Source organism: Haemorhous mexicanus, chromosome 6, assembly GCF_027477595.1.
Source record: "Haemorhous mexicanus isolate bHaeMex1 chromosome 6, bHaeMex1.pri, whole genome shotgun sequence".
Taxonomy (NCBI): domain Eukaryota; kingdom Metazoa; phylum Chordata; class Aves; order Passeriformes; family Fringillidae; genus Haemorhous; species Haemorhous mexicanus.
The window spans coordinates 59,201,639-59,222,425 of NC_082346.1; the positions used below are offsets into that span (position 1 = coordinate 59,201,639).

General features: G+C 43.2%; 1 protein-coding gene across 3 annotated transcripts in view; it reads right to left on the minus strand.

Moving 5' to 3' along the window:
* The window catches only part of SYNE2 (spectrin repeat containing nuclear envelope protein 2), a 177,375-nt gene that overhangs the window by 3,865 nt on the left and 152,723 nt on the right, over positions 1-20,787 (minus strand). For 2 of the 3 annotated variants that reach the window (XM_059850505.1, XM_059850503.1), the window contains 13 exons: positions 16,134-16,296; positions 12,478-12,665; positions 12,176-12,326; positions 11,542-11,724; positions 9,603-9,740; positions 8,520-8,714; positions 7,425-7,707; positions 7,010-7,078; positions 6,063-6,199; positions 5,091-5,217; positions 3,248-3,459; positions 519-719; positions 80-208 (listed from right to left, as the gene is read on the minus strand). In XM_059850505.1, coding sequence (XP_059706488.1) covers positions 80-208; positions 519-719; positions 3,248-3,459; positions 5,091-5,217; positions 6,063-6,199; positions 7,010-7,078; positions 7,425-7,707; positions 8,520-8,714; positions 9,603-9,740; positions 11,542-11,724; positions 12,176-12,326; positions 12,478-12,665; positions 16,134-16,296 — 2,176 coding nt within the window. The remainder of the gene's footprint in view (positions 1-79; positions 209-518; positions 720-3,247; positions 3,460-5,090; positions 5,218-6,062; positions 6,200-7,009; positions 7,079-7,424; positions 7,708-8,519; positions 8,715-9,602; positions 9,741-11,541; positions 11,725-12,175; positions 12,327-12,477; positions 12,666-16,133; positions 16,297-20,787) is intronic. The other variant, XM_059850504.1, reaches the window with a different exon arrangement.

The following is a 20,787-nucleotide window of genomic DNA, read 5'->3' on the forward strand; positions in this document are numbered from 1 at the left end:
GCAGACACTGTGAGACACAAACATCCTGCTCTTCAGTGTGTGCTGAGAGCTGAGGTGCTGCAGTTAAGACTATACTCACCATCAGCTCCTTCTGGCATTCCAGTATTGTATTGAGATCAGCATTGGGATCTGTGATTTGTGCTTCATTCCTCCGGCTTTCAGCACTTGCTAACCACAGGATTAGCTTTTGGCTCTGGTCATGGAAATCCTAGAGAAACAAAAAGATTGGCCCATAAGAGGAAAAACACCTTTGTACTGCCTTCACCTACAAACAAATTCACAATTAGTGAGGGTACAGAAACTTTGTTAAAGCATTCCATCTATGTAGTAAAGGGCATTATCCACTTCAAAGATATTTTTACCAAACCGTTTCAATCCATCAGCGGCAACTTTATCAGGAAACAAAGTGTCTTGGATTGTGAGTGACCATTCCACTGATGTGCAGGAATTCCCCCTCTGCCCTTTCCTCAACAGAATCCCAAAGAGTTTTCCCTTACAAGCTGGCATGTGGTATGCACCTGGCACTGCAGTAAGGCTTGCTGCAAACCCTTCCTCCAGTTGTCCAGTGCACGATTTGCCTTCTCCCAGTGCAAGTTGACCTTCCGAAGCCTGTTCTGCAGCTCCTTGAACTCTGTGCTGTCTGCTTTCTGGAATTCTTTGCTGCTCAGGTTGGCAGAAAGCAACACTGCTTTGTAGCTGTCAAATGCTTTAAGCACGTCCTGGTAGAAAAAGAAGATTAGGAGTTTTTATGAATGATGAGAAGTATGTTTATTTACATTAAAACCACACACTCAAAAGTATCACAGGTGTTGGGGAAGGATGTTTGAATCTGGTGGCTTTTCCATACTGCTAAGGAACATATTGAGGCAGGTTTATGTTTGGGGGTTTTTAAAGCCAAAACCTTCACTTTGAAGAAAATAAGTGTGACTGGGCTTGTGCTTCTCCCTAAGTCACAGGCATTATGGCTTAATCCACATCTGCCTTTCAATTCCTCTGAGCTCTTTGCCTGACATTTTGACAAATACTCACATTGATCACCACATGGTATTTTCTCCTAATTAATAAAGGTTTTGCCACCCCAGAATCCTAGAATAATCCTGTCAGGGACATCTGGAGGTCTGTACTCCATTCTCCTGTTTCACACAGGACCAACTTCAAACTCCAAGGAGTGTGCTCAGGGTCCCCATTAATTTAAATTTTCAGTATTTCACAGGATGGAGATTCCCCACCCCTCTCTGGGCCCCTGGTCCCACACCAGACTGTTTGGAGGTTTGTTTTTTTCACACAGGACAGGACTGTTGGGGTACTTTCCCTGAGCTTTTATTTGCAGCATCAGCCTCATTACATGGCTGAGACAACAGAAAGATGGCCAAGCTCATGTACAGCCAGAAGCAGCCACAGACCTCTTTGCTACAGAACATTTTAAAAACTTTTAGTTAATAGTATATTGTTAAAGCTTACAGACAGTTGTTCTAGCCAATTACTAAAAGTACATGTATACCTCTTCACACAATGCTTGTTTCTCTTATAAAAAGTCATTATAACTTTTTCTACTTTCTGACTGCAGCTGCAGCTAGCTTTGAGTTTCCTCTGCTCCTTCTAAGGCTTGCTTTTCCCAGTTTTCTGAAAAATCTTCTTACCTTTACTATTTCCCACACCAGACTACCCCATTGTAAGAAATTATTTTTCTTCTCTCTGGTCTCAGTTTCTGTCAGCCCATTTCTCTAACTTCTCAAGGTCCCCTCAGAAGGCAGTCCTGCCTGCTTTCCTCCTCTCCCTTAGAATTGCAGAGGGAATAATATGGAATTTGCAGTCATGGTCATCTCATCTAACCACCTTTATGTTAAGTCTGACCCTGTATTTCTGAAGTTTTTTAGGAAAAAAGTGCCAAACAATACCTTCCTTGTACCCTCCAGTTTACAGTTTGAATCAAGGGTACTCATCTTTTCCAAGCTGCTCCTGCAGTAGAGGGAGGTTAGAGCTGCAGGATGAATCCTACAAGCCACAAAGCTCAGACTGCTTTTCTCAGCAGCCTTTCCATCCAAGAGAGTCAATCTCAAGATCTGACTTCCACTTGTAGAAAACTGCTGGTCTAAATTACTTTTTTTCACCCATCAAAGGATCCTGTCCCCCTCTCCTCCAGGCAATAAAGTTTCTCTTAATATCAGACAAAGCAAACAGACTTCTGAACACCAGTAAGCCACTCTGCAGGCAGTCTGGCTTTATCCTTCTCCCAGGCAATTGGGATGTCCTGACACCTCATGAAATTCACTTCTTAGAGCACACTGGCTCTTTTAACACCCCTCTAAAGCCAAACTGTCTGAAAACAGGATTTACAGCCAGCTGGACTCCTCTTAAGCAGATGCAGAAGAGAGAAGGGAAGCTCTGCTCCTTGAGGAGGTCAGACACCCAACTCCAGGCTGAAGGGAAACAAATCCCTTCACTTGGGAGGCACCATCAAACCCTTCCTGGGGCTTGGTGCCTAATCCAGACTGGCTGAAGGAGTCAGAGTTGATCTTACTGGAGTGCAGAGTCATTGTCCCTGGCCTAATACCTACTCCAGGACATGGAGGCTCAAACATACTCTCAGCATGCCTAAGGAATCCCTCCTCTGTCCTGCAGTGTCCTGTTTGTGAGCATCACCCCAAGGGTGACTACCAGACTGACCAGTAGCCTCAGGGTGACTCCACAGGGGGCAGCTGGTGAGGGGTGAGCACACAAGGATTTTGCACTTCCACAGATTTTAGGAACACTTGCTCTCTCAGACTTCAACCTGAGGCATTTCATTGCCTGAGTCCCACTTCCATGTGCCCAGGTAACCTGCTGGCTCATGTTGCAGAAACCACAGCTTTAGAGCAGATCTTTGTCAGTCTCCTGCTGGAATTACACCCCACCCTTAATTCAATTAAAAAAAAAAGGCAGCCTAGACTTTGCAGCCTGTTGACCTGGCTAATTTTCAATCTGTTTCTGGTTTGCATAGAGAAGAAAAGCACAAGGAAAAGATGTTGATATCACTGTGCAAGAAAACAGAAAGGGAGAAGGGGAAAGGCTTTTACTTCTGCCTGCCAATCTCTGTATATGAAGACAGAAGCACCTTGCCTAAGGCCCTCGTTGCTGAGAGCAGTTCAGTTCCTCTGTGGCACAGGAATTGCTATTGGCATCCATGCTGCCAACTGATCCCAGGAGAACACAGTGATTAAAAAACATTGCATCTTGAAATCCCTCTTCTCAGTAAGCCATAACTTACTTTCAATTTCTTGACCTTTTGTTCCAATGCCTGCATGCTGGTTGGAAGCTTCACCTTTTGCAGCTCTTCCAGCTCTTGCTCAGTTTTATCAAGCCAAGCAGAGATGTCACTGAGGTCTGAGTCCAGCTGCTGCCACTGCTGCAATTTCTGTTTCATCCTAAGTTTATTTCTGAGGTCTTGAGCTTGGATGAGCTCCCACCTATCAATAATGCCTGCAAATCACAGGAAAAAAAATAATTAAAACTTCAGTAGAGGAAGGAGTGTGTAAAAAAGATGCAAGAAGTTTTGCAAGAAAATTATTTCCCATGCTACTTGAGATCAATAAACTGCTCTAATGTATTGCTGTCATTCAACCACATTTTCTTGAGATTCTGCAGTGTCTAAATTTCATCTTGCTGGTCAAGTTACCCACATAGCAACGCGACAAAGAATTTTAATGGCATTAATTGGACATGTTTTAATTCATTTGGAAGAAAACTAAGGACACAGCATTCAATGAGCCTAGCTGCAATTTGGTGAACATCAAAATCCAGCACAGGACAAATACAATCCAGCAGTTAGGACTTGGGTTTGTGTTTTATGTCTTTGTGGAGCTGCTGGAGAGAGCCCAGAGGAAGCCACAAAGATGATGAAAGGGCTGGAGCATCTCTCGTGTAAAGACAGGCTGAGAGAATTGGGGCTGTTCAGCCTGGAGAAGAGAAGGCTCTAGGGAGACCTTAGAGCTCCTTCCAATGCCTCTAGGGGCTCCAAGAGAGCTGGAGAGGGACTTTTGACAAAAACATGGAGTGATAGGACAAGGGACAGTGGCTTTAAACTGGAGGGCAGGTTTAGATTAGAGATTAGGAAGAAATTCCCTACTGTGAGGGTGGTGAGACACTGTCTCAGGTTGCCCAGAGCAGCTGTGGCTGCCCCATCCCTGGGAGCATTCAAGGCCAGGCTGGATGGGGCTCTGAGCAAGCTGGTCTGCTGGGAGGTGTCCCTGCTCATGGGAGGGGGGTTGGATCTAGATAACTTTAAGGTCTCTTCCAACACAAACCATTCTAATAACTCTTAATGATTGTTTCATCAATTCAGTGCTAAAGGACATGGAGATGCGACCTGTGTGATCAGTGACACTTTCTGAAAACACATCTAAACCATTCTCAGGTTATTCCTACTCATCCCACATGTGAGACACAGCCCTGGACTATTTGTGAGACCAGAGAAACAAAGTAAATGAGCTGGTGCATGTAGCTGCAGCCTTCTTTTCATCACATGATTTGCTTTTGTGACTGCAGTACAATGTGTTGTTACAATCTCAAGCATGTGAAACCAGGAATGAGGTCCTAAAAGGCCAAGAGAACCAGCCTGCTGCTCTGTTTGCATTAAAGGACCACTGTAAAGATACTGAAGAACAGAATGCATTACCAGCTTTGAACAAACTTCTGTAAATGGGAGCTGTAGCATCTTGTTATATGGAGTACCAGTAACTCCACATAGCAATCTTGTTTTAGACAGAACCTTTGGTTTGAAACCTGATTAGAAGTCCCTGAAGTGTTCAGTATCAGACAAAAGTGAAATTGTTCCCATTCACTACAAGCAGCAAAGAGACAGAAGTATGTTATGAAAGAAAAATCTCAATTCTGGCAGAAGATGTGAAAGCTTTGAACAGCACACATGGGCTGGACAGAACCAGATGAGAAGGGAGCCAGTGACTTGGAAATTTGGCAAAGTACTGGTTTTTTTGGTTTTTGTTTTTTTTTTTTTGTTCCCAAATATGCTGCCTTTGTGCCATGTCTGCTTTGTCTTCTCAGAGTCACAGGACAAACATCACAGCCCCAAAGCCACTCCTAATGCTCTGTACCTGACTGCTTCTCTGTTGCTGCTAGATTCACAAATTCTTGATCGTCTTGGGGCTCCTCATCACTCATGTTGGCAGATGGAATCTTCTCCTTGCTGCTGCTGCTGCTTGCAGAGCTGAGCTGCTTCACCTGGAATGACATTTTGGTGGGTGAGCCCAGCAGGTTAAAGGGATGTCAAAGGTCCAGCCTAATTTGTGCTACTCTGGGGTGGCTGGGCTGCTGCTGAGCTCTTGCACATCAGATTTAGCACTGGGCTTCTGCAGCTTTGCTACCAGTTTACACTGGCTCTCTGTGCCTTTCCAGTAAACAAACACACACCATGGTGATGCCAATGGCTACAAGAGTGGACATGGCAAATTAATTGCCTTTGCACTACGTGTTCCAGACAATGCACAATTGCTGGTGTTCTTTGTTGGATTGTGGGTCTTGGTAATATTGACTCTAAGGCTCTGAGAATGGGTTATTGATGACAAAAGCAGCCAGATACCAGTACCACCCTGCCTGGAAGAGTGCTGACAATGGGTCCAGATCTACTGAGCCTGGCAGCTGCTGGTGAAGCCATGGCTGGCAAACAGCCACCAAGGCTGAGGCACTAATGGACAATAAGCCATTCTGGCACATTTTTCAGTGCCTAGAAGCAGATTAAATGGTGTGTTGCATATTAAGACTCTTCAAATTTGCTTAGGAAAGGGAAATATGTCAGTAAGTATCAAGAGATTCACACCCTGTCCTTTGTGGGGGTTAAATTCTAGACTTGTCCTATGACAATAGAGGAAGGAAGCTCCTCCAGGCCTTGACTGACCAGGAGTTCAACCTGAGTCACCAGAAATAATATCTAAGTTGGTGTGAAATGAAAATTCCCACCTCAACTATTCTTTTCCTTGATGCTGGAGAAGGGAAGAAAGTGGAGTTACACAGAACAACAAACAGACTCAGTAGTACAGGGTTCAGTGCCCACAGAGCCTCCAACTCACATAGTCTGGTTTAAAGGGAGTACTTGTCTCTGGTCCAGACAACACATTTCCAACCATCTCTGCCTGGTTGTATCTGTGTTTCCTGCAGACTGGGCTACCTGGAGAATGCCAAGGACGAGCTTCTGAAACGGACTTTCCTGAAACAAATAAAATCAAAACCACACACCATGAGTGCAAGATCCTACCTCCACAAGGAAGCTGTTGCTTTGTATTAAGTTAGAAAGCGCTTCGAATAAAATGGCATCAAGTTATGGCATAAAAATGACAGTTTTGCAGCTTTCCTTGCAAAGCATGCACATTTGCAAAACATCAACAGTGTTTCAAAGGTAATGAGATGAGAGCCATGCAGTTATGGGACATTCTGTTTTCTTCGGGAAAATGCTTGAATACAGGTTAGAGTATTCAAAAAAAAAACCAACAAACCAAAAGACAAGGCTGCACCATGGTTTTGTAAAGTTTGCATCCCAACAATAACTATCACACATCTGCAACATGTCAGAGGAACAAGTTAGACATGTCCTGGTTTGGAGAATGTTTGTTCTGGATTTAACAGACAGGACACACATAGTTCTGTCATGCACAAACCACAAAAAAATATTCTCAGAATTGGAGCTACTGCCTTCAGTAGTTATGCAACCAAAATTAGAAACAACCAAAAATTGATACTACCCAGAGCAAACCACCGAGAAAGAACCAAAAGACTTTGGATCAGTACAATGAAATGCACGTTAACCACCTTGGCATTTACCAGGCAGATCTAAATGGTGTGTTCTTGACTGCTTTTAATGTCCATGTGGATACTGCAGCTTAAGAACACCATGACAGGATGAGACATGGTGTCCACACAAGGCAGGAAGTCAGACATTACGTATGAGAGAGGTTGAGGAATATAGCGTGCAGCACAGGGAGATTGCCATGTTCAGACACATGCATTAGCAGGTGCCTACCAGAAGATGCTTTCAAAGTTTTTGTGGTCATTTTAAGATATGCCTCAGGGTTTTCAGTGATTTCTACATCTGAAAAAAGAATAATGTCATTTTCCTCACTATTCAGTATCTTCCAACTATTAAAAACAACTGAAACAATGAAGGACAGCAGAGACAAAGAACAAAGTGCTTGGTACCATTTCCAAACATTCTTAAACACTAAGACTTGTAAAACCTTCTTATGTTTCTAAAAACAAAAGCTTGGTTTAGACAGTACCATTTCCTTCATATAAGAGACGAGCCTGCTCACATCTATTAATGGTACTTCAAAACCAACCAACAATGTGGGAGCAAGACTTCAATCCCCCTCCCTTCCCACACAGGGACATCCTCCAGCTGGTCATGTCAAACCAAAGTGCTGGACATTGGTTCTCACCTGACAGAGCACTGTAATATGTTGCTTCTTCATCATCTTCATGAGAGGAAGAACCTCCCACATCACCTGTGTGATCCCACTCAAGTGGGATGGAGTCAACGCTGACAGGGGTCTCACAGCCTGATCTCTCATGGCCCTGAGTCGGGGGCACAAGGTGGCAAAGGGACTGTGTTGATGAGGGCCCCTCAGTGATGGCTTTCTTATGCCAGGGATCGTTCTGGATTTCTCTGGAGTCTTCTTGATCTGTCTCATTTTCAGAGTTGTCTTTTTCATCGTCCAATCCCTACAAGTAAGTAATTACTGCATATTAATAAGATTTACAAGAGTTCTTAATGAAATAATGATTGAACCACACAGTACTACTGAAGACAGTTTTGTGGTCAGCTGCAGCAACAATGTGCCTAAAATTAAAGGGAAACATAATTTCTGCCTTCTTCCTCTTTTGCCAAATTCAATCCTCACATCAGCAGCTACCTCTCCTCTTTCAAGGCACCCAACCACCACCACAGCATCTGTCCAGTTTGCAGAAGTACCCAGTTCCAAATAGAATTAAAAAGGTCAGTCAGGAAATGATGCTCAGGCATGAGTGAACAGCTGCTTGTTCATGTTCCTTCCTTTACCCAGCTTTCTAACAGATGTTCTTTCTTTTTGGGGCCAAGCAAACTGAGAGTCATCTGAAAGTTCCCAGGGAAAAGCAAAGTGCATGCTGTTCCCCATTCAGGGCTCTCACAACAAAGTGGACAAACAAATACATGAAGAGATATTCTAAGCACATTATTGATGGTAAGGAAAACAAAGTGATATTAAAAACACCAAAAAGGGTTTGAAGCCTTCAAGCCACACCTATATAGTTCTGAACCTTATGAACAACCTCCATGCTATTATCCAGATTCTGCAGATGGAGAGGCATGAAAGGATTGGCAACAAAGATTTAGCAAGGCTGGCACATGTACTGCAGAGCTCCTGAGCCACTGGAGAGTAAACCACTCAGTCAAGCTGCTAGGAATAAGCAATTGCAATTCAAAAACCAAAACAAGCATTGCAATTCAAACACCAAAATCTTGTCAAAGCATTGAAACAACTGTTGCTTCTTACAGGATCCCTTGAAGTCAGTCTTTGATGGAACCGGGCAACTCGCCCAAACACCTCCTGACAATATCGATGAAGCTCTTCCAATTCATCTTCAATCAGGATGGCATCCAAAGGCTCGCTCTTCTGAATCAACTGCTCCCCAAAAACAATTAGCTGATCAATCTTATTGGTGTTTAATGTTATTTCCTGTTGGAAACCCTGTTTGGAACACACAAGAAAAATAATTACTCCTCCATTGGCTCTTTCTAGCCCAAGGTTTCTCCCTGTTTGCTAGCTCACAGCAGTGAAACACAAGCAACAATTGACATTGTTGTCTAATTTAATTTGGCAAATATCTTTTTACTCAAGAGGTCCAAAGATTCGTTTTATGAGCAGAATTACAGTTCTAAATGCAGTGGCATTTTCCACCCATGTGTACATCACTATGAGTGCAGTGTCCTGAGCTTGCAGGGGATCATGATACAAGAGTTCAGCTAATCAGAGATTATTCTTCTGTTGGTACACACAATCTTTTTCTCAGTAGCCAAGAAGTTAGTTTGGTTGCTTGGGCCTCCAGCCTACACAACAGTAAATCTACATCCCAAGTCAGTCAGGGAGAAAGGAGAAATGAGCATATAATAGGAAAGAACTAGAATATTCCTTACAATCACTGCACATTTCTGATGTCTAATTTCTGCTGAAATTCCCAGCTACAAACATGAGCTCTGAGGAGAGATTGTACAATAATGCCAATTCGAAAAAGATTTGCACCAGAATATAATGCCTGAATTTAGGAAGGTAGCTCTTACTGTTAAGCAGCACCTGCTGCTTTCCAGGCCAGGCACCACTGTCACTGACACATACTGTCAGGAGAAAATGGCAGGACAGAACTGAGCCTGAACATTGAATCTGAATTGAATAATGCACAGCTTAATCTTGATTCAGACAGTATGTCTTTAAAATTTACTGCTGTCATCAAACAAATATAGTCCTACAGAGATGTGGTGGCTATTGTGAAGTTACAGAAAAGGGATGATTCTGTCAGGCAAGGGCAGCCCAACAGGATCACTGGGCTATAGTAAACAACTGCTTCAGAAGGATACGTACATTTAACTGGCGCATTTTGTCATCAAAGTTACTTTTTGAGAAGTGTTCCACGTTTGTCAGCTGTAGGTCCATTTCTGTGAGCCAGACAAGGATGCTTTCCCTCGTTCCCTCAAACTCATCTCTCCGATTGGTGAAGTGCTGGATGGAAAAAAGGAACCAGTGTTACATGACTTCAGCTACTAAAAGAGACAGGTCACAGGAGCTCTCTGAAATCTGTGTTTTATTTCAAAACAAGGCCATCAGGACACTGACAGCAGCATGCCATGTATAAAACCTGTCCTCCTCCTGTAGGGATGCTAGAAGAGTGCCCTCTACTAGTACACTATTTGTACTAAAGAGGGAGTAAAATTTTAGCAGTTCAAGATGCTTCTATAAAATTACATTATTGATTCCACACATTCCTTCTCCCACATCATTATACCAGCAACTTGGACTGAGGCTTAACATAATTTGTTCTAAACTTAAAACAGAGATAAACAAAGGAAGTAACCCTCATCTCTAATAAAAGTAATTAAAACTGCGAGATTGAAATCAGATTTTACTGATTTTACAATGGAGAGGCTGGATCTGTATGACCATACCAGTGTAATTAATGCACTGTTTGGCATGGTATGTCCCACAGAAGCTAACAGACATGCAGCTTGCCTGTTCTTGTGGGTGGATTTACTTTTCAGAAGGGGGATCACGTAACATCCCAAATATAACAGTTTGTAGCTGCACAGATCAAACCCCATCACTGCTCTCACTGTCTCATCCACTGACTTTGGGGAGCTAACAGTTTTCCCTATCAGTTGCTTACAGCACTGCTATATTTAAAAATCTGGCAGTGACAAGTTTCCTCCAGGGCACAGCACAGAGTATCTGCCCAGAGATCAGTTTAATTGATGAGCAGGATACTTCTTTGAAATACACTCCAACAACATTCCTCATCAGGCAGGCAGCACAGCAGGAGCTGCTTTCTATCACATCTCCATCTTTAATGCCTTCTTGGTGAATCACAACTTGGCTCGAAGTAGAGCTGAGTTGGAAACTCCAAACCATATCTGCACTTGGGGCCCTTTTGTCTCTCTGTCTCTTATCTGTGGAAAGGTGCAAGTGCATGGACACATCCACCCATTACAAGTGGGCAAAAGGAAAGTGTGATAGGAGCAGTGAGTATTGCAATTGACCTCTCAAAATTTGCACTCTTTCTTCCTTTAAGCTTTTCTTCAGCTACCAAAAACCAATCTACCAAGGTGAGGTTTATGCCATGTACTCAGTGACCCTTCCAGAGCTCCACTGCTTTGCCAGTAGCTTGGGACAGAGAGAGTTGCTCTGATGTAGGCTTTGCTCATGGGTAATTCCTGCAGAACCCTGGATGATGAGAATTTTAAACTTTCTATGCTGAAAGGCACAGACCCACAAGAGAATACTACATTTGACCTGGAGAAGGCTTCCAAAATTGATTAACTGGGATTAGGGGTGTGTAGTTTGATTAGAAGTAGTGTGTAATATCATTAAGTAGAAAACTTAGAGTTAAAAGTTTTAGAATGTAGTAATATATATACAGAGCAAGACAGAAGTTTTAGAGTGGAGGCTAGTCCTTCTTCTTCGTGAGTTTGGGTAGTATTTGTAATAGGACAGAAAAGTCCATATTGCAGACTTCGAGTGATAAGTTATTGAGTTGAAAGTAGAAATAATTCAGGTGTCATTTCTTAATTAGATAGTCTAGCTTTAAAAGACCTTATAAGGAAAGATAGTTAGCCATTTTGTAGCTTGTAAGTAGAATGCTGTAAAACCCACCACTTGTAATATAAATAAGAAATAATAAACATCTAAGTCTGAACACAAAACACTGTCTCTAGAGCTTCAATCCTGACCTTGACAGAAGCAAAAAGAAGAAGCCAAAAACTGGCCCCCAGCGAGTGCTCCTCACTCCCTCACCCCACTGTGCCACTACCTTGAGCCTCCTGAGAATGGAAGCCACTCGTTTCTGGAGGTTATCCCAGCGCTGGTTGCCCTCGTGCACCATCTGTTTGAGCTTGCTGGCCGAGTCGGTGCGGTTCTCGCGGGCCAGGCGCCGGTACTGCTTATTGATCAGCTCCAGCTGCGTCAGGCGCTCGTGGATCTGCCGCTGGAACGCCTGCAAGGCAAAGCCAGGAGCTCACTGCCTGGTAACAGTCAGGATGTGGATATTATCCATCAAGAAAGATGGTGCCCTCCCCCTTAAAAACAGACCTTCCAACTGCAAAACTAAATCCACATTTTATAGACCCGTCTTTTAAACCATATGCTCAAACTTAGCTCACTAGGAGAAGAAAAGAAAAGAATAAATATCACAATACAAAAGTCTCTTGCGTATAAAAAGCAAGGCTTTAAACTTTTAAGTGCCTATTCAGAGTATTGTATTCTCCACATTAAAAAAAATTCTGGAAACAAACAGACATCTAGCAGCTGCACACTAACCAAATTATTTATGTTCCCTACACTACCAATGCCAAACCAGTGTTTTCCAGAGACTAAGGCATTTTGCACAGACAGTAAGTATTCAGCAGCCTGATGCTGAGCACAAAAAAGGCAGTTAAAAAATTCACCTCAAATTTTTTCAGCTCCTCTTTTGCATGTGTGTACAAGACCTCTGAAGAGTTAGGCCTAGCTGCTATATTTTCAGATGCTTTTAGCCAATCTTCAAAGCGAGAATAGTCATCCAAAAACCTCTGCCACAGACGCCAGGTTTCCTCGATTCTGAGAGAGCAAAAACAGAAAGGTTTTATCACAAGCTAACTATCAACTCTGGATTCTTTTTTCCTCCTCAAAACTCAGTTTGTGGCAAAAGCTACAGCGTTTTCTCACAATGCTGCCACAGGTTTCTGCAGGGTAGGAATAGGAGACGTACTTCATTCGCCTTTCCATGGACATGGCACAGATGTTTCTCCACCGTCTGTCCAAGCTCCTGGTGGTTTGCTGGATGGAGTCACACTCTGTCTCATTAGCACACGCATCTGAGTCGTGCAGCAGGACTTCACAGATGTTGAACACGGACTCCACGCCCGCCGTGTGCTGCTCTATGTCTCTCTGCAGGTCCTGCCATCGGCAAAAGAACAGCGTCAGTGGGAGGAAACGTACAGTGTCAGTGGAAGGAAACATGCATGGCTACATCCCACCCATGCCCTTTCAAAATGCTCCAGAGGATGGGGAAAGAGCAGCTCCCGTGTCAGGAAAAACTGATTTGGCTTTAAAAAAGACTTGCAGGATGAGCTGTGCAGATGACAAAGGCCAGGGGAGAGCCAACATGTGAAAAAAGGGCTGTCCACCTTTGGTGTCTCAGTCTAAACTCAATCTTCTAACAGTCTGGACAATTTTAATGTGCATTCAAAATGCAAACCTTACCTATACAAAAAATAAATTCTTATTAATTTTGACAGCACAAGATGACTGTCTCACATCAGGTTACTACACTGAAAGGCTCATCAGAGAACTCCTAGAGCAGTACTTGCATTTTATTGACTGATCACAGGCTGCAGCATGAAACACAAACACAGAACACAATTGCCTGGTGTTACACTACCTTTCTTAATCCTCTTGCATGGCTTCTCTTCTGACAGACTGTTTCAAAGGGTCTGGCAAAGACCTTTTGTCTAATCTACACTATGGGTTTCTTTTCCAGAGCCTGCACCTCCATGATAGTCTGGCCTTTCATCCTGTACCCATCACTACTCCTAAAGTCAGTGTAATTGAAAGACAGAAAAAAAAAAGCCTTATCTAAGTATTTCTTATTGAAAAGGTAGATTTGCACTATGCTACCAACTTTAGGTATTAATAAAATGACAATAGCCACTACAATGCCATTTTTCAACCTATTTCTGGCTTTTCTAATGAAGGATACAGAGACTTTTGCTTGAATAACACCAGAGCAACAAACAAATGAGTATTCTCCTGACAAAAGTGAACTAGAGTTCCCATTAAATGGTATTTACTGATTTCAGTCAACAGATGAAGCAGAATTGGTTTTGCTCTAGACTTCAAAAAAACCCCCAAACAAAATAAAATAAATACACCCCACCAAAACAGACACAGCTTGTAGTAAATACAAAATGAATAGAAGGAAGATTTTTCCCAGAAGTCAACAAGCTGCAAGGAGTTGAGAATCACTCAGTGGTAGCTCTCAGTGGTTACATGGGTACCTGAATCAAGGGCTGAGCCATAAATGGTCAAAATATGGCTTCTGGGATTTGTAGTAATGAACAGCTTTATGGAATGTAGAAGTGAAATTCATTACATGGATGAGACTGCCAGAAGGAGACCCAACAGAATTTTTTACAGGTTACTAAGGATTCACAGCTATTTACTGAGCAAGATGCATCAGTGTCTTTTAAACACAGGCTCCACAGCTGGGTGCAGGCTCTGTCTCACTATTGGTACCTGGAGAGTGTCTTCTGAATTCATTACATTTCACTGGATTTACAGGTGTATTAGTGAAAATGAGAATTCTGATCGCAGATTACAAATTAATTCTACCTTGCACTACAGGAATGTTGCTGACATGATCTCATTACTTCAAGCTATGACTGGGTTCATGGAAGAGCCTAGACAATCCTTGCTGTTTTCCAAACGACCTGACTGCATGAAGTGAGACAAACATAACTAACTAAGGGAACATACATGGAGCCCCAAGAAGTACCACTCCCTCAACTCTGCACTGCATTGCCCAGAGAGCTTTGACAGACTACACACTGCTGTATTTTTGCATTAGTGAAACACCTTTGCAATCTTAAAATTATTATTATTATTCATGTTGCAATCGTCATCCTTGAATTTAACAAACATGCCATAAAACACCTCTGTGGATACACAAGGCTTTTCAATTTCATTATTCAAGACTGCACAGGTAAAGCTTTTCCAGTCATGGATGTCAAATAAAAGAAGCCTGTAGGGCACATTTCTCACCATTGCTCTGCTCTTGCTGAAATAATTGTTCAGTTAAAACCAGGAAAGATCTTTTTATTTGACTCATTGAGACAAATTTTTCACTAATGCAGAACAAAAGCAGGTTTTCTTTTTACTGTGGTCTTTTTAGTCAGCATAGCCTTCTCATACTCAGCCTGCTAAAAAGCTACTGTAGACAGTCTAGAGGTGCCTAGAGGTCTGTATTTAAAACAGCATCCAAAAAAATTAGGTAGGTAGTAGCTCTGAGCAGCAAATGATGGCTCTTATAGCCAGCTGAAGCTTGAATGCTCATAATAAAAATAAATTAGTTTGGACACAATTCCTTTGTGCTCTATGCTCTGCTCTGCCTGGAAATTTATCATGGCCTTTGAGAATGGAAAAGGTTTGAATGAGAAGAAAATATTTCTTTGTTGTTTACATGACCATTCACAATCCAGATGAAACCATCAGAGGTGCTGGGCCAAGGCGTCTGGTGTTTGACCAGCTCCTGCAGTGCAGTCAGTGGGAGCCACCTTCCCTTCCTGCCACAGAGGAACTGGCCCTTCCTGTGACATTTGGGACATGAGCACAAGGACAGTCACACCAACGAGCAGAGAACAGAGTCCCCAGGTCTGGGTCACTCAGGAATCCTTAGACACAAAAGCAGAAATCAGAGAGAAAGGATGGAAAGGATGGGAAGGATACCAATAAGTGTTCCTAAAGGCAGATGCCATAAAACTTCCAACCTTCTAAACTTGACAGATTTATTCTTGATCTTTGGTTTTTGGGCAAGTTTTGCTATTTAACACAAAGGCCAGATGACAGCCAAGCACTTAGAACCTGGCCAGACTTACAGCACAGCCCTGAGTGAAGGATGACTCCACCTGCAAGTCTGTGCTTTGGAGAAGTTCCTTTTCCTTGCCTGGCTGCTGGCTAGACAAAATTTACTGCAGGACTATCCAACTCCTCTCCTAAGATCCTCTGGTAAGCCACTGCCTTGGATAAATGCCCACAAACACCCAGCAATGTGAGGTTGGTTCACACTTGTTGCCTCAGCAGGATTCACGTGCCAGCTCCCCCAGCCCTGAGGGATCTTCAGAGCCTGCCTCTGATCAAACCTCAGCCAAAGGTGTATCTGCACAAATCCACCTTCCAAAGCCCAAGCATCCTGCTCTGCCAAGCTTGCTCTGCTGTCTGCAAGGAAAGGACAAGAAGCCAGTGGAAAGGACTGGAGCCAGTGAGGGAAACACATCGAATCCCATCTCTTTGCAGAGAGCAGCATTCACGCCTTGTCAGTCGCAGTCATCCTCATGTACTCTGCACACTGTCTGTGCCCTGCCTAGTCCTCAGGAAGTCTGCTGCACTGAAGTGAGCAAATTTCCTTTTGTTTGTATTTTACATGTTTTCCTTGGGTAAAGGGGGGCAGGGAGATGTGAGGGTAACTCAACACACTACTGAAATAACAGCAAGCAAATAAAAATTTTCCATGTAACGCATCTTGGCAGGAACACGCCATGCAAAGCAAACAGTCAGAAGGGCTCGCTAAAGAAAAGAAACAGGTGATTTTATACCAGGACCAATCAGCAGCATCTTAGCTCATTTACTCTGGCTGCTGCTATTTCCCACCTGCTGTTCTGCCAGTCTCTTCTGGATTTCTTGGTCATCACAGATGTCATAAACAACAGGCTTGGAAAGCTCAGACTCAATCCGGGCCAACCAGGTGCGAAGGTTACTCATGTTTTTGTCCAATAGTTGTATAAAAGCAAATGTTTCCTTCAGTTTCTTCACCCTAAGTAAACCAGGAAGAACATTTTGTTACAAAGATGGTCAATCAGTGGAAAAGATGCTGGCAGGAGGTGATGACAGGCATGGCTTTATGAAGCCATGTCGCATCAAGCTGCTGCCTGTAAATCAGAGCTGTGTTTTAGTCAAAATCTACCTAAACTGGCTCAGCAGGCCCCTGCTCTACAGCTGCAAGCAGGACTTGGGTGAAGGCTTTAATGGAACTGTATAAGCAAGGTGAATTTTCATCTGCTAGGGAGCACTGGACATTCATCTAAGTGGAAATTTGTACCATAATTTGCCACAGTTAAACTAAAATGGGTATCTATGGTTTGATGTTCCTGCTGTGAATTTTGCTCAGTGTCATCTTTAGCAACCAACAAGCTCACACTAATCAACAAGGTACCACACTGCCAAGAGAAGCAGAATCTGCACAAACCACCAGTCCAACACCCTGGCAAAATCACAGAAGCACAGAATGGTTTGGGTTGGAAGGGCCTGAAAGATCCCCTTGCTCTAACCTGCCATGGGCAGGGACACCTTCCACTATTCCAGGTTGCTCCAAGCCCTATCCAACCCAGTCCTGAACACTTCCAGGGATGGGGCATGCACAGATTCTCCAGGCAACCTGTGTCAGGGCCTCAGCATCCTCTGGATGCTGACAGGAGAGAAGGCCTGAACAACAGCTACTAATAGAACTTGTAGCACCACAACGTTAAAGCTCATCTAAACACCACACAAACATGCAGAGATATGCCAGACTCTCTACACAGGTGAGAAATTAAAAAAAACCAATCCTGATGGGGAGGGAGACTTGTGCAGTGGACAAGCAAATGAGCCATTGAGACCATTTACTTTTCTTACAGCTGTTTGTAGCACAGCTCTCAAACTGCAGGCAAACTTTTTTTTACTTCCAGCCTAAGCAGCACATTCCCATGTCAAACCCCCATATCAGACCCTCAAATTACCCACATAGCATGCTTTTATATTTTGGCAAATTTGTCTCCATGTGTTGGAGGAGTATCTGGTGAACTACCTCACTGGTCACAAATTTGTCTTGAAATTCTCATTTACTGCAATTCCCAACAAAAATTACCAGAAAGACAACACCAGGGTGACACTTATTGCTTCAGACTTATTTCAGAGCTTGTCATCTAGACCTTGGTAGATAATGGAGAAAAAAAAAAAAAAAAAAAATCATTACTTGTATCAGACTTGTCTTAAACATCCAGATCACAAGAAGAGCTGAACTGTACCAAAAAGCACATACTTCTCCCCATGAACTGCAATGGTCTACCCTGCAGTACTATAAATATCAATACTGCAGACTCTGAAGTCAGATGAAATCATTCCACCCATGTCCTAGGGAGAGCCCATTTCTTAGCCAGCACTGCTTCCCTGTGCTGCTCTCCTGATCTCTAGTTATGTCCTTGTGCCTTAGGATGCATTTTTGAACCTTGCATGTGATTTCTAAAATGCAAACTTACAAATGAAACATTTAGATACTGCAACTATCAAGATGAGCCTCAATTATTTAAGTCAAGTGCAGCACAAAAAGTTAAGTCTGTATTGTGAAAAGGCTGAAACATTTCCCATTCATTGTCCAGAGAGGCTGGGAAATGTCACCATATAAACAAAACCAGCAGTGGGACTGCAAGGACAGCTTGTACAAGGGGTTCACTGCATGTCCCCAAATAGAGGAGACTGTTGAGAGGTCTGAGTTGAGCCCTGATGTACTTGGCAACACAGGTCTTGTGCAAGCTGGGACTGAGGAAGGGTGAGGGATGTGATCTCATGTAATGCAGGCAGGGACAGATTGCTCCAAGGCCGAAGTGCCCACACAGGGCACCTGGACAGTTTCCTGGCCCACTGTCCTGCCTGCTGCCAAACTAGCCTGGCAAGTCTTAGAGGAGAGTGGTCCAAACTGTCTGTAATGAATGGCTTTTGCAACTGCCTGATGATTCAGTGACAGAAGATATGCAGGCCACCTAATCCATAATGAATATGCCACTCTGCAAGCAACATCTGATCTTATTAACAACCTTAAGGTAACCAAAGAGGATACACACGTCAGCCAGACACTTGATTTAAGGTAAAGCACTATGGAGGAGATATGGGAATGATCCTGCTGGATTTCAGTCCTACTGTTTACAGAGTAAGGCCAGAAAATTTAGGGTCTCATATGGATTAGCAGCATGGAAAGTTTCCCCTACCTCTTGTCCCACCCAGAAGCACCAGGCAGCACTTTCAGTTGTTTGACAAGGAGGGTGAGAAGAACACAGTCCTACACTGGCAGGTATTTAGCAACTCTGCACTCTCTAAAAGTAAAATTAGTATTGTCTGACTGATTTAAGTCTGCAAGCCAGCCTGAAGGATTTGGCCCAAGTCCTTGGTCCACCTTGTTCCTGCCTTGCACCCACAAAGCTGTTGACTCTTGTGCAGAGCACCTGCCTCTGCCCCTCTACACAGACTCTGTCTTCCACTGCTGCAGTTGATTGAGAGGAAACCAAGGGATGACAAAAGCATTTAGCTGCTCTTACTTTTCTTAGCAAGCTTTTTTTCAGAACTCTGGTCCCAAGTTCAACCCTGTATGCAGACAGCATCTGGCTCCCAAGCAAACAGCTGCTGTATAAGTCTTGCTGCTTTTGATTTTGCTTATAACAAGTGGTACTCAATGAACACGTCATTGCATCATTTTCTTGTGCTGTCATGGGCTGGAAGTTATTTTACCCAGGAGAACTAATAATTCTTCCTCTGCCCTGTTCCCATCAGTTATTTTGGCTGGTTGCAATGCTCAGCAGGGCCAGTGACTCTCAAGGCATGTGGCCCTCCAAAGGCAGGTGACTCAGGAACCCTTTTCCCTGGAGAGATGGACAATACAGGCTCTGTGCTGAGCCCAGAATGGAAGAGTCTGAGCTAAACATCTACACTGTAGCATTATTAACTCTGCATGACTTCTGGCCAGTCAGGAGGAAAGCAAGGCTCGATCTCTGCCCTGTCCCTGATTGTATTCTGTGGCAATTCTCTTCCTGCAGATCCTGTGATGCTTCCCACAACTGCTCTGGAGACAGGCACATGTAGGGACCATCTGATGGCACGGCTGACCTGCTGAGACCACAGCTTACTGTGCTGCTCAGATCATCTCTGCCTCCCTGGGCTCCCTTCTCTGCCTCTATCCACCTGCTTCCCATCCCTAGGCTGCATGACAGAAAAATTCACAAGGTGCTAAACATCTTTCTTCAGTCTGCAGAGTGGATAGATGAACACAGTCAAGGAAGTCCAAAGCAAAACCAAAGGATATTAGACTATAAATAAATATATTTATGACTGAAAGTACATTAGATAAATTTAAAAAGCAACAGTTTTAGAATCCAAGTGTGGATTTTTGCACCACCACTCCAATATTATTTTGGCTTAGAAATCACTCTGATTTTCAAGTTATGAATGTCACCATGAGGATCTTTATCTTCTAGTGTTACCAGAAGCAATAGTCTCAAAGACAGCATCACTGTGGAACTGAGAGCTTGTATTTACTTTCTAGCAATTGCCATTAGAAACACCATTGTAATTAAGTCATTTACTCTGTTATTTATTCTCAATAGAATTTGGCATTTGCCAGTCATTTAAACACCCTTAATGCTCCAAGCCATTCATCTCAAACTTGAGCTAAGCAGCCAAAGAAGAACAAAAACCTAAGTTCACACCAGTGCAGTGAATAAATGGGAAGGCAGCCTTGTCCAGACATTCACACTGGCTGATCTGCTCCTGTCAGCAGACACAGAGCCCAAGGAAAAGGGCAGGGTTCTACATGAAACAAGAGGCAAACTGATGAAAAACATGAGCATCCTCAGTTTGCACAGAAGTCACAGGTAACTGCCATTTCCCTGGCTACAGCACGAAGAAAAGAGTGAAACAGACTAATTGATTACATCAACAAAAGTCTTCATTTGCAACCACCATTCTCAGATGCCTATCTGCAAATATGCATCTGAGAATATCTGAAAATATTCTTACAAATCACCTGATCTTTGCATGAAAGAAACTTCATGAACTCTTTTGAGATGTATCCTGACCATTTCTGGGGAAAGACAGACCTTCTGGAAGCTGGGTGGGAGTGCACAGGGCAAGCCTCCAAGCCTGGGGGCGAAAGATTCCTGCCAGATCCAGGTATCAATCACCCAACACACAGTGAATTAACAGCACTAAAAGTTCAAGTGCAGCAAAGAAAACCAGCTTCTTCCAGAGGGTGGAAGGTGCCACCACTGTTGATTGAATTCTTCCTCTATGAAGCGTGATTCTCAAGTTAATTGAGATTGGTCAAACAGGAAAAATTTTCTGTTTACAGGAAAAACTCCTTATCCATTGTTCACTTCCCACTGAGAACTCACCTGCCACAATTCAACATACTTCCAGAAAGAAAAAAAAAAAGTAATACTACAAAAAATACAATTAAAAAATCACCACTAATCTTAAAAAAACCCGACAAATTCAGATTTAT